This window comes from Halichoerus grypus, chromosome 11 (assembly GCF_964656455.1).
Source record: "Halichoerus grypus chromosome 11, mHalGry1.hap1.1, whole genome shotgun sequence".
NCBI lineage: Eukaryota > Metazoa > Chordata > Mammalia > Carnivora > Phocidae > Halichoerus > Halichoerus grypus.
The window spans coordinates 1,984,229-2,001,783 of NC_135722.1; the positions used below are offsets into that span (position 1 = coordinate 1,984,229).

Genomic DNA, 17,555 nt, shown 5'->3' on the forward strand with positions numbered 1-17,555 from the left:
CTGGGGAGCCAGGCTTGGTCCCACCGTGGGATCCTCTGAACTTTCCCCGCGGCATCCCCGCTCGCTCGGAGTCTCTGTCTTCATTTTGGGTTCAAGGTGATGTCCTTTTAAATGAGGACATCTGTTAGGCCGCTCGGTAGCTCTGGGACATGGGGAAACGCTGCTCATCCTGGGGGCTCGTAAGAATTTCTAGCTTCTCCCCAGTGTTCAGAGGCCCCTGTCCTAAGACTCCATCACTGGTTCCCTGTAGACGGACAGCGAGGGGTGGCGAGGGGTGGCAGCACCCCCTCTTGAGAAAGTGTGGCAGTGAGACAGCAGGCTTTTCTGGTCCGGGAGAGGCTTGCTCCCGGGCGTGGCTCTCGAAAACCCCAGACCTGGGGCCCCGCCAGGGAGCCTGAAGGAGGCGGACGGGGTCCAGGCCCCCCGAGACCGCCCAGGGGGCCTACACGTGTTACTGACCTTCCCTGGGCCTCAGATCCCGAATGTGGGAAACTCGAGTGATATTGGTGGCTCTGACTCGGGGGCTGCGGGCGGTGGGCACATACGGCACCCAGGTTCTCGGGCCGGGGGGACAGCGGTGGACGGCGGTGGACGGCGGTGGACGGTGGTGGACAGCGGCCTCCTCGTCCAGGCAGGTGTGCAGTGGCGGGATAGGGGGGCGGGGGAGGCGGGTGGGAGGGTCGTCTGTACCCACCACAGGTGTCCCGGTCGCGAGGCAGGACCTCGTGGCCAAGCAGGTCCCTGGACCTACACGAGAGGCTGAGCCGCCTGTTTATCTCTGCTGCTCTCTTAACGCAAACCAGCATATTGAGGAGTGATTGACACGTGACAGATGCCATATTTCAAGTGCACGGTTTGGTGAATTTTGACCTTTGTAGACACCATGAGACCATCCGGATAGCAGACACCACCATCATCCCCCACAGTGTCCCCCTGCCTGGGGGGTAACCTCCTCCCACCCGTCCCCACTCAGGAGCTACCCCACCGGTGGGTGCTGACAGAAGTCAGGACAGACTGGCTTGTGTTTTCTAGACTTTTCTAGAGCCTTCCTGTCTGCCTCCTTTCACTTGGCATCATTTCTCGGAGGCTCGTCCCGGTAGTTGTGTGTGTCAGTAGCCCGTTCTTTGTTACCGCTGCGTCGAATTCGCCGCATGGACGTCCCACCATCTGCGTATCGCCCACGTGTTGATGAGCATCTAGGTCGTTTCCAGCCATGAGCCATTACGGATACATGTGCGTCCAAGTCTTTGTGCCGATTTGTATGTCCTTTTTCTTGGGTAAACACCTGGGAATAGGCTGGCCACATGCTTTAGAGGACACAGGCAAGCGGTTTTCCTTCTGTGTTCCCGCCGCCGCGTGGGGGCTTCCAGTGCTGCCACGGTCCCACCTATGCCTGGTGTGGTCAGTCTCTTGGTTTAACCAATGTGAGTGGGTCGTGCTGTCTCGTGTTTTAATCTCGACTCTAATGACTGATGATGCTGAGGATCTTCTCATGCACTCCACTGTCCTTCCTGTAACTTTTGAGGTGAAGTATCTTTTCCAATCTTCCATTTTAAAATGGAGTTGTTTGTCTTATTAGTAAGTCGTAAAAAGCTCTTTACATATTGTAGGTACATGGATGTATGTCACAAATATTTCTCCCCTGTCTATGGTTGCCCTTCTCATTCATGGAACAGTGTCTTCTAAAGACTAAAAGTGCTCCATTTTAATGAATTCCAACTTATTGCTTTTTTTCCCTTTTCTTATGCTTTTCGTGTCTAAGAAATCTTTCCCAAACACGTGATGACTAAGATTTTCTTCTGGTAGTTTCGATGCTTGCACTGAGGTCCATGAGTTAACATTTTATACCATGTAAATTATGGTTTGAGGTTCATAATTTGATATGTGAGTGTCCAATTGTTCTGGTGCCTCTTGTTAAAAAGAGTGTCCTTGACCCGTGGAACCACATTGACACCTTTTTAAAAAGTCAACTTATGAGAACATGGGCTTATTTTTGGACTGTTCTGATGCACTCACCTGCTAATCTGGCTACGGGTTCAGGACAACACCACCTTGATTACGGTAGCTTTAGAAGAAGGCTTGAAATGAAGTCAGGTAATCATCCAGCTTTGTTCCTCTCTTTTGAGTTGCTCTGATTATCCCAAGTCCTTTGCATGTCTGTATAAATTTTAGAAGCTGCTTGTCAGTTTTTACAAAGAAGTTTGGTGGGATTTTGTTTGGGATGACACTGAACCCCGAGATCAGCAGGGGGAGGATTGATCTGCCCAGATCGAATCTTCTGGACCACGGACGTTGTACACTCCCCTTTTATTTAGATCCTTTGTTTCCATCCGGATGTTTCGTAGTTTCCAGGACAAAGGTCCCATGCATCTCTTGTCAGACACCTAAGTGTTTCCTATGTTTTATGCTGTGGTCCGTGGCATTTCTTTGGTACGTTTGGTTTCTGGTTGTTCATTGCTGGTATCCAGAACTATAATTTCGGTATCTTATGTCTTGAAACTTCCCCAACTCGATTCTTCTAGCAACTTTTTTTAGTGGATTCTGTGGATTTTTTTTTTTTTTACATTGATAATCACGTCTTCAAATAAAGGCCGTTGTACCTCTTCCTTTCCAGTCTGGATGCCCACTTGCGCTGGCTGCCCCCGAGGATACCCGCGCCTTGCCACCCATCGTAGGAGAAACGCATTGTGCCTCTCACCACCTGTCAGCAGATGTCTGTAGACCTCCTCTCCCAGATCGAAGACTATCCCTTCTGGTACAAATGCTCAAGAGGTTTTTTTAATACAGGTGGACGCTGAATTTTGTCAAATGTTTTTTCCACATCTCTTGAGCTAAGCATGGTGAATTATGTTGACTGATCTTCAGATGTTAAACGAAGCTTGCATTGCTAGATAAACCCACTTCTTTCATGTTGTCTTACCCTTTGTATATACTTTTGGGCTTCTTCATTCACTAAAATTTTGCCAAGGATGTTTGCATCTCAGTTCATGAGGGATATTTTCTATGGTTTTCTGATAACGTTTTGGATTTGGTACCAGAGTAACACTGTCACGGCCAAGCGAGCTGGGCTGTGTTCTCTCTTCATACGGGAGAAGATTTTGTGCAGAATCAGTCTAATTTCTTCCTTATGCACATGGTGGAATCCATCAGGAAGGCTGTCTGGGCCTGGGCTTCTCTTTGTCAGAAAGTTGTTAACTAGATTTTAAATGTACTTAATAAAATATTCAGGCTACCCGTTTCTTCCTGAGTGAGCTTTGGTATTCTGCATGTTTGAAGGACTTTGTTCATGTCGCCTAAGGTGTTAATATCTGGGACAAGTAGTGAGGTCTCCTCTCTCGCTCCCGATGTTGGTAATTTGTGCCTTTTTTTTTTTTTTTTTTTTTTTTGTGGTGATCAGTCTGGCTACGGGTTCGGTGATTTTATCGATCTAAAAGAACCAACTTTTTTTTTTTTTTTAAGATTTTATTTATTTATTTGACAGAGATATAGTGAGAGAGGGAACACAAGCAGGGGGAGTGGGATTGGGAGAAGCAGGCTTCCCGCTGAGCAGGTAGCCCGATGCGAGGCTCGATCCCAGGACCCTGGGATCATGACCTGAGCCGAAAGCGGACGCTTAATGACCGAGCCACCCAGGTGCCCCTCAAAACACCAACTTTTGATTAGGGTTTCAATGTTTCTTTTTTGTGATTTCATTGGTTTCTGTACTGATTGTTATTTTTTATTGTGCTTACTTGGTTTTACTTGGCTGTCCTTTTTCTTGTTTGTGAAGGTGGAAGCTGAAGACACTGGCTAGAGGTCCCTCTAATATGGGAGTTTGGGGGTAGGCATTCCCCCTAAAGACTGTAATTGCATCCCACAGATCTTAATGCATTATGTTAATTTCATTCCATTCAAAATATTTTCTAATTTTCTTTTTGTTTTCTTCTTTGATGCCTGGATTATTTAGGAGTATATTCCTTACATCCCAAACATTTGAGGATTTTCGAGATACCTTTCTGATACTGATGTTTGCTTTAATTCATTTGTGGTCAGAGAAAATACTTAATATATTGGATTCTTTTAAAGTGCATTAAGACTTGTTTGATGGCCCAGCATATGGTTCGTGTTGGTAGATCTCGCACTGGGCACAGGCAAACGGTGTATCCTGCTGTTGGGAGGACTGCCCCACAAACCCCGACTAGATGGCTGTGGTCGGCAGTGGGGTCTGCTACGTCCTCCCTGGTGTCCTGGCTGCTCGTTCTGCTCATGGCCACAGGCTCCGAGACCTCCAGCTCTGATTGTGGGGCTGTGTGTGTTCTTCCAGGGCGGCTCACTCACGCACGGTATATTGTGAGGCTTCGTTATCTGTGTGTCAGTATTTAGGACCGTTATGTCCTCCAATGAGCGGGCCCCCTTATCACTATGAAGCTGCCTTCTTTATTCCTGGCCATGTTTTTGCTGTGGAATCTACCTTGTCAGATGTTAACGTGGCCCCTCCAGCTTTCTTTTCCTTAATGTTCCCATAGTGTATCTTTTTCATTTATTTTGCTTTTACCCTATATGTGTCTTTCTACTTGAAGTGGGCTTCTTATGTGAAGCATATGCTGAGTCTTGCCTGAGTCCAAACGTTCTTTGGATGGGGCAGAGTTCAGCTCATTTGCTTTGATTAGCATGACTTATATCCTTGGTCTCACCTCCATCATAGTCTTTAATAATTATGTGTCTTTTGTCACCGTTGCTGTGCTGGTTTTCCCTACAGGATGTACGTTCCTCGCTCCACAGAAATACTCTGGGATTCGGGAAGGCTTGTGCTTCTGTTCTGACAGCTCTGTGTGCGCTCACACCTGGGACATTTCCCGTCCCTGTTTTCTCACGTAAGCTGTCAGTCTGGCGTGCTGACACTCATCCACACCCCCGAATGCCCGCCCGCTCCCCAGACACGAGAGACTCGCATCTGCGTTTCGTGGGTCTGGCCCCTGCCCCGCGCCGGCGAGGCCTGGCTGGCCCTTCTGTGCCTCAGCTGGATGGGGCTTTGGCCGCCTGTGTGTGCCCCCTGCGGGGGCCTCTGTCTCCCCCTGCAGGGTGTCGGGGGACCCCAGAGCTTGTGGGGACCCCAGATAGAGGGGGTTTGCTGGCCCCAGGGCAGGAAGGCAGTCGGGCCTGGGGAAGGATAGAACGAAACTGCACCATGAGTGTGCCGGTGTTTCTTGTGTGGGCCCCACGTGTAACTATGGGCTTCACGGGCCCCACGTTCCCCCCCCCCGGGACAGCAAGAGCTGCTGGGACAGCGTGGACATGAGTGGGCAGGGTGTGTGCCGAGAACTTCTTTTTGGCATTCATTTTATAAAACTGGTAGACTATTTTTCCCAGGGTTTTTAAGCTTACAGAAAAGTTGAGCAGAAAGTACAGAGGTCCCGAATACCTGCCATCCCCCCGCCCCAGCGTCCCCCACTGTCCCCATCACGCGTCAGTACAGGGCATTTGTCACAATCGATGAACCGACGTTGATCTGTGACTGTTCACTCACGTACACAGTTTACATTAGGGGTCACTCTTGGTGCACTTTCTGTGGGTGTTGACCGACGTGGAAGGACGTGCTGTATCATGCAGAGGAGTGTCACTGCCCTGGAGGCCCTCTGTGCCCCCTCTGTGCCTCCCCCACCCCGAGCCCCTGCAAGCCCCAGGTCCTCGGAAGCAGACGGCGCCGGCGGTGGGGCTCGGCCCCCAGGGTTGGCGTTCTCTGCACCGGCGCCGCTCCCGGCATCTCCACACACATTGTGCGGGCTCCTGCCTGGTGTGCAGGCGTGCCCTGGGCTGGTCCGGCCGGGGCCACCGTCTGACTCCCCGGTGGGTGCGTCCAGAAGTGGGGTCCTGGGCCCACGCCTCGGCCTTGCAGGCAGGTTGGGCCCTGACAGTCGGCAGCCTCGAGCCAGCCAGCACTTCTGCTCCTTCTGTCTCCCATAAGCCTTCACGCTCCTTGGCCATGATCTGAGCTGTGCTCTGAGCATCCCCAGAGTGAGGGCACCCCCCACGACCTCCAGCGGACAGGTCTGGGCTTGGCTGTGTTGGGGTTAGAGGTCGGGCTCTCCGAACTGGTGCCACAGGGCTCGGTCCCAGGCAGCTGTGTGTCTGGGAGGCCCTGGGCCCACATGTGCCCTGTGGCTTCGGGACATGGGCTTCCCTTCACCCCTTGTCCAGAGCGTGCCGGCCACCCGCCTGGCTCTCTCCCTCAGCCAGGCCTCACCGACACCCACGACATGGCGGTCAGGACAGACCTCCTCAAAAAGCGAACAAGATTGGTCGCTGCCTTGTTTAGAACTCTCGGGAAGCTTCCCACGGCCGTGAAGGGACACCCACAGCCCTCCCTGTGACCCACAAAGCCCCTCGAGGCAGGGTCCCTGCTCGGCTCCACCAGCCCCGCCTCCCGGACTTGGCCTCCCTGATGTCCAGCCTTCACCACGCACCACCCTCCTGTCCTTCTAGCTGCAGCTCGTGCGTCACCTCCTCCGGGAGGTCTGCCCTCCACTGTCCCTTCACCCTCGCTCACTCGCCAGCAGCTGGGTCCCCCCCGAACAATGAGCCTTTTCGGTCCCTGTGCTGGGGTCTCTGCAGAGGAAGAGCCCCCGATACTATGGTTGGCTTTCTTCCGTGTGGGGTACCCTAACGGTCACCCCACCGCCCCCACATCAGGTCGCTCTAGGGATTAAGTGAAATGGTGTGGGTGGAAGACGGAAGAAGCCAACATACTTTGAAGGTCACAGAAAGCTCAAAACTCTGCAAATTCCCTACTGAGCAACTCTGAGTGTGCACGTGGGGCGGGGTGGGGGGCTGGAGAGCCGCCTGGAGTGAGCCGGGCGCCCGCACCAGTGGGGCTGGGGATGTATCTCCCAAGGTCGGAGTGCTGGGGTGGGAACCCGAGCCAGCGTGTGAGTCCGGGTCCCCCGAAGGCGAGTGGGACATGGGCTGTGAATCTAGGGCTGGTGGAGAAGGCTTTCTGGGTGGGGGACGGCTCAGGAGCTGCTGCAAGGCACCTGAAGGGCCCCCTTGGCAGCAGGGCAGGCTGCGGGTGGCCCTGGGCTCAGCCCAGGATCGGGTTGCAAATAGTGTTGGGGTCTCAGGTGTGAGGTTTGGACACGATCCAGTCATGGGGCTTTGTGGGTGCCTGTTTCCCAAGTGTCTCTTGTGCCCCCAGCCCAGAGCGTGGACGTGAGCCAGACTGAGTGTGAGGCACCCTCGGGAGCTCTTGATGGAGCACAAGATTGGTGGAGGCAGGTGGTCACCAAGACTCAAGGGGACGGCATGCTGCACTCAGTCCCCGGAGAAGACGCCGAGGAGGACAATGGGGGTGCAGGAGACCTCCTGGGGGGGTGGCAAGCCGGGACAGCAACACAAGTCCTGGATGGCAGGAGCTTGGTGGGCCTGCTGAATGCCAGGCGTCCACTCTGGGCACCTGGGGGTCAATCTTGGATTCAGGGTATTTTTAAAAAAATCTCCAAAAACCAACTCTTTGATTTAGTGCGTCTCTCCTTTTACTGTTAACTCATCTCTTACAAAAGGATCGATTTGCTTGTACATCTCTTAGGCGGGCTGCATTTTTTGTCCGATTTCTTCCCGTTTTCCACTTGGGCTTACGGAGCCCTAACTTCCCAGCAGTGAAACCTCCCATCTCTAGGTGTCCAGGTCAGCGGGTCGTGGCAGATGTCTGCAGTCCCACGACCACGGCCACAGTCACCATCTAGAACATTCCCATCACCCCCAAAAGTGCCTTTGTGCCCCTTGGCAGCTCACCCCCACCCCCGCGCCCCCAGCACCTGGTAATCAGGGATGTTTCCTGTCCCCGTAGTCTTGCCTTTTCCAGAACGTCATATGAAAGGCATCCTGCAGTACAGAGCCTTTGTGTCTGGCTTCTTTCACGGAGCAGAATGCATTTGAGCTTCATCCATGTTGTGGCCTGTGTTCACTACTTTGTTTCCTTTTAATTGGAAAGGATAAAATGTACCACAGTTTGTTTATCTATTCACAGGCTGATGGACATTTGAGCTCTTTCCAGTTTTCTGCTGTTATGATTAAAGCCGCCCTGATTATTGCATACAGGTTTCGAGTAGCCCTATGTCTTGATTCCTCTTGGGTAAATCCCTCGGCACAGTCGACGCTCGCGGACCTTGCTAAGAAACCACGAGCTCTTTCCCACAGTTTGCTCCGTGTTGCGTTCCTCCCATCCACGCACTACTGTCTCGGTCGCTCCGGGGGCTCATCCGCACTCAAAACCGCCCGGTCCACACTGTTGTAGCAGGCGCGTGGCCATACCTCACGGTTTTGGGGGCATTTCCTCAGCGACCAGCGACACCCAGAGCCTTGGGCTCATTTGCCTCGCACGCTCGCATGCACGCACGCCGTCTGACCAAGGGCGCGGCTCCTCTCCCACCTTAATCATCGGACTGGTTCCTATAATCGAGATCTAAATCTAGACATTAGATTTGGATGGTCAGATATGCATTTTCCCAATACCTCCCCCCGCCCCGGATCTGTGGCTTCTCATTGCTCCTTAACACTGTCTTTCAGAAGAGCTGAAGTTTTTAAATTTTGACGAAGTCCAATTTTTCAGGGTTTGTTTTTTTTTTTTTCTCCTTTAAAGGTTCATGTTTTTTGTATGCTGTCTAAGAAATATTTGCCTAATCCAAGGTTACAAAGACTTTTCTTCTATATTTCTGTAGAAATTTTCTAGTTTTACATTCTGTGTTTATATCTGTGATTCATTTCAAGTTTAATTTTATATGCAGTGACGGGTATTAAATCTTTCCTGCATGTGGTTATCCAATTGTTCCAGTGCCGTTTTTCCATCGAATTAGTTTGACACCTTTGATGAAAATCAGTTGACCATATGCGTGGGTCTGCTTCTGGACTTTCTAATCTGTCCTTCCACTGCCACACTGTCTTGATTAATGTGACTTTCATAGTAAGCCTTGAAATCAGGCTGCGTTAATCCCTCAATTTTGTTCATTTTCAAAAGTATGTTGGCAATTCTAGCCCTCTGCATTTCCACCTAAAGCTTAGAGTTAGTTTGTTAATTTCTACCAAAAAAAAAAAAAAAAAACCCACAGAAACCCCTGCCTGAATGTTGATTAGGGCCGGGGCGAATCGGCCATACACTTAAGTCCACTGCACGTCTTTGTAACGTTCAGCTTTTCTGCTTCCTGAACACGATGTGTCTCTGCACTTATTTAGATATTTTTACATACCACTCATCCGTGTTTTACAGCTTGGAGGGCGCAGATCTCACACATAATTTGTGTGGTTCGTTACTATTTCATGTTTCTGACACCGAAATGATACGGTTTTCTCAATTTTGCTTTTGGATTGTTTGTTGATCTTGTATTCTATGGCTTTACTAACCTTATTAGTTCTGGAAACTTTTTTTTTTTTTTTTCATAGATTTTTTTTAGGATTTTCTATGGAGACGATAGTGTTGTCCCAAACAAAGTCAGGGTTTTTTGTTTGTTTGTTTGTTTGTTTGTTTGTTTTCCTTTTCAATCTCTGTGCTTTTTGCTCCTCGTTCTTGCCTGATGCCCTGGCTTCCACGACGACATTTAGTAAATAGGAGAGAGCAATCGCCCTCATCAGGTTCCTGGTCTCGGGGGGGATGTTTATCCTCTCGCCAGGAAGTGTGATGCAAGCTGTGGGTTTGATAGGTGCCCTGAACCAGCCAGGGAATCTCCATCCCTTCCTACGTTGCTGGGAAGAGTGGCTCTTGGGGCCCGGCTATTGCATATAATCTGAGGCTTTTTCTTTATCATTGAGAAGATTGTATGTGTTCTTTCTTTCTGCTTTGTTAATATGGTGAATGATCCTGAGTGATTTTCAGATAGCAAACCCACCCAGGGTTCTTAATATAAAGCCCACTTGGTCATGATGCATTTCTAAAAAATATATTGTTGGATTGCATTTGCTAAAATTTAGTGTCGAGTTTTTGCATCTGTGTTCATGAGGGATATTGTCTGTGGTTTGTTTGCTCGTAATGTCTTTGCTTTTGGCATTAGATAACCAGTTGGGAAGTGTTCCTGCTTCGTGATTCAGGAAGAGTTAGCACGGGCTGCTGGGCTTGCTTCCATGCCGGACAGAACATGCAAAGCCATCGGGCCTGGGTTTTCCTTTGTGGGAAAGTTTTTGGTTAGAAATTTAATTTTTTCACGGGTTTAGGGCTATTCTGTTTATTTCTTCCCGAGAAACTTGGGGTAGCTTGTGGCTCTGATATTCATCCCCCGAGGAGCAGGAACCTCCACCCATCTCGTGACCAGCACCCGTGGGCTGGGATCGTGGGCACTCGAGGGCCGTCCGAAGGCGGGGGACCCTCCTCAGTGCCCTGACAGGGGGTGCGGGCTGGTGCCCCAGAGCTGTTCCCAGCTCCCTCCAAGCCCCTCGCTGCAGGCCGCCCAGCTGGGCACCCCCTGCGGGCACGCTGGTGACAGGACGTGGTGGGAGGCAGCGGGGGGCCGAAGATCAGACCTCCTCTGTTTCCTTCCACCCCGATCTCGGGAAGGCCACCCCTTCTCAGAGGAATGAAATTCAAGTAGACAGCCCTCGGAGCCCACGGCATGTCTGCTTTTGTCTTACGCTTTTACTCTGTAAACTCCAGCCCTAAAACAACATACATCCTTCTGAAGCTGTTCACATATTAGCTCTTAAAACAGCAAAATCCGTGCACAATTTCCTCTCAATCCCTTAAAACATTCCTGAAAGAAAAAAAAAAAAAAAACTGTTTAAATTCACCGCCTGTCATTACAATCTCTGGACGTGCAGGGCCAACCGGGGTAGCCGGCCGCCGGGACGCAGAGGAGCGGGGCCTCCACACGCGCACCCTGCAAAGACCCGTGACAGACGCGGGCCTGCCCGCCCTCCCCCGGGGTGGCAGCCCCCTGACCGCCGGGTCCTTGGAGCCCCTCAGCCTCTGCTAAAGTAAACACTATTCAAACCAAGGCAGAACCTTTCAGCACTTCAACCAGATAATTAGAAAGGGTTTTCATCCCCGAGTCTCTCTCGGTTTGGTAAACTTCTCGTTCTGGGTAAATTCTTAAATAAGACATTTTTAGAAGCTCGGGTGCTCAGCAAATAAAACTACGTGCCCTCCCCCCCCCCCTCCGTCCTTGTCCCCCCATCCCAGCCGGCTAAGGTGGCCATCACAGGGGTGGAGCTTCGCTGGGGCTAACGGCCCTCAGCAGTGAGGTTCCGGGGCTGAAAATAAACCCCATTTAGCTGGCCCATAGACGGAAATAGCCCTGTCTGGGGAAGACGGGGGATTTGCTTTAAATACGTGTAAAGCTGGCTGCTGGGCGGCTAATGGTGTCTGCAGCCGGGCACGGGCGGTCTCTGGGCCTCCTGCTTCCCTACCACAAATTGCAGGGTGGCCCGCCCAGCTACTCCTGTGTGCGCGAGGCCCCGAGTGTGATTCACAGAGCTCTTAGCCCCAAGGCCACGCGGTGGGGCTCAGTGGGGGGTTCAGGACCTGCTTTCCGGAAAGCCCCACCTGCCTTCTTCACTGTTCAGAGCGCTGGACACCGCCCCCCCCAAACCCACCTTCTTCTGCCCCCGGGCCTTTGCTTCTGCTAACTGTCAGCCTGGGATGCTTCTTCCCGCATTTTGGGTTCTATCTTCAGAGCCGAGATTTTTCCATGCCGTGGGGAAGGCACAGGCCAGTGTTCGCCTACGCAGAGAAAGCCACCGTCTCGCCGAGGCCTGCAGGACCCCCTTCCCAGGAGGAGAAAGCTTTGGGGGCTGTGACACGGACACGTGCAGGGACCTTTGTCCAGCCCTTGGTCTGACCTTGATGATAACCTGGAGCCCCCAGGTGCCCATGCTCTCCCCTTCAGGCCAGAAGTCTGCATTCAAGGTGTAGGCAGGTGGATTATTTCTGAGGCTGTGAGAGGAGCCCTGTCCCAGCTTCTGGTGGTTGCTGGCCATCTGCGAGGTTCCTTGGCTCATGGATGCATCATTCTGTCTCTGTGCCATGCCCACACGGCGTTCTCCCTGCACGTACCCATCTACCCCGTTTGTTAGGACACCAGTCGTGTTGGGTTAGGGCCCACCCTAATGACCTGGCCTTAACTAATTACATCTGCAAAGACCCTGTTTCTAAATAAGGTCCCATTAGCTGGTCCTTGGGCTCAGGACTTCACATGAGCTTTGGGGAGGCACACTTCAGCCCCGAATTGTGTCTAGGCAAGGGGAGTGGGGTGGGACTGTGAAGCAGGGGACCCTGGGGTGTCATTCTGACCTGTCCTGTTTTGGTATGAGAGGCTGGTGGCCCTCGGGGACTCTTGTCACCCGTCGTACCCGTGGCTCCTGGCGTGCACCCTGGGTTTGGCGCTGTGCTCAGAGCCAGGGGCTTGGTCAGAGGAAAGGAGACAAGAGAGGTCCCTGTGCTCAGGAATTCTTGAAAATGGTGCAGGGTTTCCTGAAGTCTGTGGAAGTGATGTTGGAGAGTCCCTGATGGGGGTGAAGGGACAGGGAGGAGATGAAGTCACACAGATTCCTGTCTCTCTGGGGATGAAGCCATCGTAGGGGAAACTATGGTGGGAGCTCTTCCGATTGGAGCAGGTGTGGTTACAAGTTTCAGGCACTGAGGGCACAGTGATGGAACGAAACAGTTTAGTGAAGTGTCCACGCTCAGGAACGAGGAGGGAAGGGGTAATACATTGACCACCTCTCCACCTCAAAGGAAAATGAAAGAAAGAACATAAAATGCCAAATAGTAGGATGGGAAAAATCAAACCGGATGTATCCAGTTTTACATTAAATGTAAATGGCCTGAATACCTCTATTAAAAAGCAGAGGACTATGAGAAAGGTTTTTATTTTTATTTTTAACAAATACGTTGAGGGGAATTCAGCAAAGCAAACTAATGACGGACAGTTGAAAAACAAAGGAACAGCCAAAGGAATGCCCCGCAAGTACACACAAAAGCAGGGTAAGCGGTGTCTGTCTCCGCGTCGAGACAAGCCCACACGAGGCTTCTGGAGGAGACGTATTTGTGAACTCTGATGTGTCAAACACCAAAAAAAAAAAAAAAGAATGGTAAAACGAAAGCTACTGGAAATGCAGGGCAAAACAGGTTAAATGGGATCACTGCAGGAAACTTTAATGCACCTCTGAGAATAGGACAGTTCTGGGGAACACAAAATATGTGTGTGTGTAGACAGTCCATGTTGCAGTGGACTCTAACAGTAATCTAAAACAATGGTCCCTGTTACCTACCGCCGTGTGACAAGCATCCCCAAACCCCATGCCTCCACACACCCATCCTGAGGGCCTCACTGATCCACAGTGTGGGCAGGGCTCTGTGGGGACGGCCCCTCCCTGCTTTGCCTGACCTTGGCAGCAGGCTCCACCCGGCTTCCCCACAGCTTGGTTCCCGGGACGGGAGGTGGGCAGGCCTGGAGAGTGGGCATGATCCCTTGGCCACCTCCTTTTGGTGCACAGAGCCGAGATACAGTGGGAGGAGCAGCAAAGAATCTCGGGAGCATTGTAACTTTAATACCAGCACTGTAACTGTAGGGCTTGATAACGGAGATGTTCTCTCCTTATGCCCACGGAACACTGGTAGAACCAATCGTTTCACTTGGCTGGGAAGAATCACCTAGCACGTTCTGAGAAGTTGAGATGTACCTGGCTGTGATCAAAACCCAATACTACTAGAAATAAACAGATGCAAGTTTACCACAAAGGCCCCGCCGTTTGGGAATTAAGCAGTGCTCTCCTTGGTCACCATCAGGGTGAAGAGGAGATGAACGTGGAGGGAGCGTGCTACGTAGGGTTGTGGAAAGTCGATCCCTCTGCGTGGTAGGAAGCACTTCCCCGGCCTGCCCGCACCCCCAGCACTGACTGTGGACACCTGCAGTCTTCATACCGTTGCCCACGGTTACTTGCTAGTGGCTTCCTTGCGTGGCAATGTTGTCTCCCCACGTGGCTTGAAATTCACTCATTAAAAGCAAATAATAGGTAAAATGCGTACATTATACACACGCGCGCATGTGTTCATGGACTACCTCCTGGCTGCCCACTCTTTGCCAGGTGCCCTGGGGGAGCCCAGGGGCCGTGTAGCTGCCTCATGAGGCTGTGAGAAGCCCGTTCTGAGCAGGGAGAAGACCACTGCCCCTGGAGGGCCACTTCCCGGTCACGTCTGCCTCCCCCACCCCAGCCAGGTGTCCGGGAGTGGCTGGGCCCCGGTCCACCTCCCGACCTCAGGAGCACCCGGGCAGGGTGGGGGGAGTGGGCAGCGCTTAAGCGCTCCAGGGATGCTGGCACACGGTCCTGTACTGTGAGCCGGGTCCCAGCACTGGGGCACCTTGCCCAACCACTGGAATCGTGAGGGCCTGGAGGCGGCTTTGGTACGGCACCTGCGGTCCACGGGCAGGGAAGGTGACCGCTGGGCAACGTTCCCGCAGAGGCTGAGCCAGGCAGCCTGCAATCCAAGGATGATGGGCCTGAGGGTATGTTAGAGCCGCGGGTGGGGCCGAGTTCTCTCTTGGTCTTACCCCCCCCGCCCCCTCAATACACCACGGCCGTGGGGCTGAGACCCCTCTGCGGTGCCACGGGCGACGGCCACTGGGGTTTGCAGGTACCAGCGGAGCTTCGGACAGAGGAGGCGGCAGCTGGAGGCCGACACGGGGCTGGGGAGGCTCCTGTGGTCAGGCCAGCCTGAGCCCTGGCTGCAGGAACCGCTTGCTCAAAACTTGTCCTCGAGCCTTCTTGCCTCCCCCTCCCCCCAAGGCCGTTTGGCCTCCACCGGACTTTCCCCAGGAAGCCCAGGCCGGGAGAAGGTGGCCTGTCTGTGAGTCGGGACACCTATGGCCCAGCCCCACCAGCCACTGAGCCCAGGGGGTGCGGCTGGGGATGGTGGTTCAAGGGGAGCCCAGGGGCCTGACCCCAGCCAGGGGGCTGAGGAGCGGGGGGCCCCCGGGGCCTCACTGCACCCCCAGGCAGCCTGGACAGCAGGCCGCCCCGGAGCCGTCCGCTCGGGCAGTGACTGAGGTGGGGGGCAGCGCCGTGGCCCCTCACCAGGCCAGGGGGCCGGACGGCAGCTGTTGCCTGCTCGCAGGGCCCGGTGGCTGGGTAGATGGGAACGTCCGTCCCCATGGTGACGGAACTAGTCTCATGGCCTCTCCTGCTTGGCCTGCAGAATGGCCACCCCAGACAACGGGCAGGTGGGGCTGGTTCTCGAGGGAAAGTGGCCCAGTAGTACCCCCTGAGTCGCCCCCAAACCCATGACGACCTTTCATGGGTGGGGCAGCCCCGGAGGCGGCTGGCCTGTCCAGGCTCTCCACCCCCAGGCAGGGGGCTTCTACCTCCTCACGGGGCCCTCCAGGGATTCGGGGTGGCTGGCCTGTTGAGGAGAGGCTGCGTGGGGGGCCCCAAAGCACCAATGGCTTCAGGCAGGTGGTCCTCAGACCTACGTGGGGGGACCCACATCACACCCAGAGGGAAATAGTGTCTGACCTGGGGCACCGTGGGTCTCCCTGGGTCCCTTGGCCCCCTGGATTGCGGCACCCACCCTGGCCCTTTGAATCCTGGGTGGGTGCCCTGCTAGGGCTCAGCGCTGGACCATGCTTCCAAAGTGAAGGCAGACCCTGGCCTTGGGGAGATGACCGAGGAGGTCGGGAGGGGTCCCTGGGCTGGGATGCGTCCCACTGCCTTGTCAGGAGGCTGGGCAGGCCAGGGAGACACAGGTCAGGTCCAGATGGAGGTGTCGAGAGCTTGGGTGCCTCATACAGGGTCAGGGGTCGGGTCAGCAGGGGCATCTGTGCCGCAGGCAGCCAGGGGGGTCCTGAGACAGGTCTGGGCAGGTCTTGGGCGTGCCAGGCCCAGACCAGGCCGGGGGCTCTCCACCCCTCCATGCCGCACCCTCTTCCCCACCTGTCCCTGGGAGGTCCCCTCTATCCTGAGCCCCTTCAATGCCACCCTGTCCTATAGGTCCTTCCGTGGCATTTCCACAGACCCAAGGGGCTCTTATCATTTCAGCCCCCACCCACTGCTCCAGGAGGTGGACACCCCTGGACCCCCATTTTGTAGATGAGGACGCTCAGGCGTTGGAAGTGTTGAGTGGCCCACTGGGGTCCCTGCCCTGGGGGTTCGGTGATGCTCTGTCTTGCCGTTCGGTGGGGGAGTGGGGGCTTTCAGGGGCCTGCCCCTCTGTCCCAGCCCAGAGCTCCCCTCGGGCATCAGGGCCCCCTTCCCTGTCCTCCGGTGGCTGACTCGGGGCCCGGCCCACAGGCTGCGTGGAGCAGGGGGCAGACCCTGTTAGGGCCACCTCGGGGAGCCAGGACCTCAGGCAGGAAGCAGAGGGGTCCAGGGCCAAGGTCGTGGGGCTACCATTTGGGGGCCTGTGGGGCAGGAGGGCTCCCCGTGGCGGGGGTGGGGAAGTTGACAGGCGGAGTATGCTCCCGGCCCCAGCACAGGCCTCCTGCCCGCTCTGCCGGGCTGGGCCGTGGCTCCTGTCCCAAGGTGGGGCAGCTCGGGCAGGGTGGGGCTGGCGTCCCACGGGGGGGGGGGGGGCGGCAAGTGTGCCCGGAGGGCCCCAGCTGTGCGCGGCACATGTCCCCGGGAGGCCCAGGAGCCCGCAGCGCGGGTGCGCGCGCGCTGGGAGCAGCTGACCCCAGGCGGTCTGCAGACAAAGGGTGCTTTGAGCAGCCTGCACGCCTGCTCCGTGCTCTCGGGCCAGATGACTGTCCCGGGAATGCCGAGACCGCCTCCCTCTGCGGCTTATCGGGTCCCACTTGGAGGCACAACAGCTGGGCTGGCCCCAAAGCCTGCCGTCCGGGCTCTGCGGGAGGGACCGCGGGCCCCCCCCCCGCCGCCCCGTGGGGATGCCTCCTGGCCCCAGGCTGGCCCCCAGGTTTTCCAGGCTTGGGGGGGGAAAAGGGGAAGACCCTCACGCTGGTCACCCGTGGCCCTGCGCTGGTGGGTGGCCTGGTCTGGTCCCCATGACCCCCCTTCCAGGTCTCTGGGCCCCCATCTCTGCCCAGCGAAATCCTGTTTGCCCCGGAAAGTTGGGGCATCCTTCTCCCCGAGGAGGCCTTTGAGGGGACCAGGAGCTCCTGCAAAGCCTCCCCAGGCTGCACCCCTGAGCTGGCCATATCCAGGGAGGTGGTGGTGCCTTTTGTCCTCGGCCCCAGTTCCTGCTCTTTCTCATCCCCCACCCGACAGCCCACAGGCCCCTCCACCCCACAGTCCCTGGCACTTAATCCCTTGTGGCTGGTCGTCCACCTCTCTTTAAAATGTTTCACGTAAAGATAACGGAGTAGTAACATCACAGAGCCCGGGGATGGGGCAAGAGTAAGGGTCTGCGAGGCTGCCTTTACTGTTTAGCAAAAGAAAAAATATTTTCCGTCCCAAAAGTCGGGATGTAAGCTCAGCTAATCTGAGCGGGTTTAACCTCCAGGCCGTCCTGCTATCTGTCACATGGGAGCAGTTCGAGGCGGGGATGCTCCCAGTGCTTCTAAATCCTGCGACGCCGGCAGCGCTGAGCCTCAGAACACACGGGCTTTGGACAATCTTCCCGCCGCCGAGGATCCCCTGGCTGATAA

General features: G+C 54.7%; 1 protein-coding gene across 14 annotated transcripts in view; it reads left to right on the forward strand.

Annotated features, from left to right (window-relative positions):
- KCNQ1 (potassium voltage-gated channel subfamily Q member 1) overlaps positions 1-17,555 on the forward strand; it is a 323,759-nt gene that overhangs the window by 58,270 nt on the left and 247,934 nt on the right. For 12 of the 14 annotated variants that reach the window (XR_013442244.1, XR_013442245.1, XR_013442246.1 and 9 more), the window contains one exon: positions 2,615-2,755. The exons of the other annotated variants lie outside the window; for them this stretch is intronic. Coding sequence is in view for 9 of the 12 variants with exons in the window: in XM_078057620.1 (XP_077913746.1) it covers positions 2,615-2,755 (141 nt within the window). In the remaining 3 variants the exon portion in view is untranslated. The remainder of the gene's footprint in view (positions 1-2,614; positions 2,756-17,555) is intronic. 14 annotated transcript variants of the gene reach the window in all.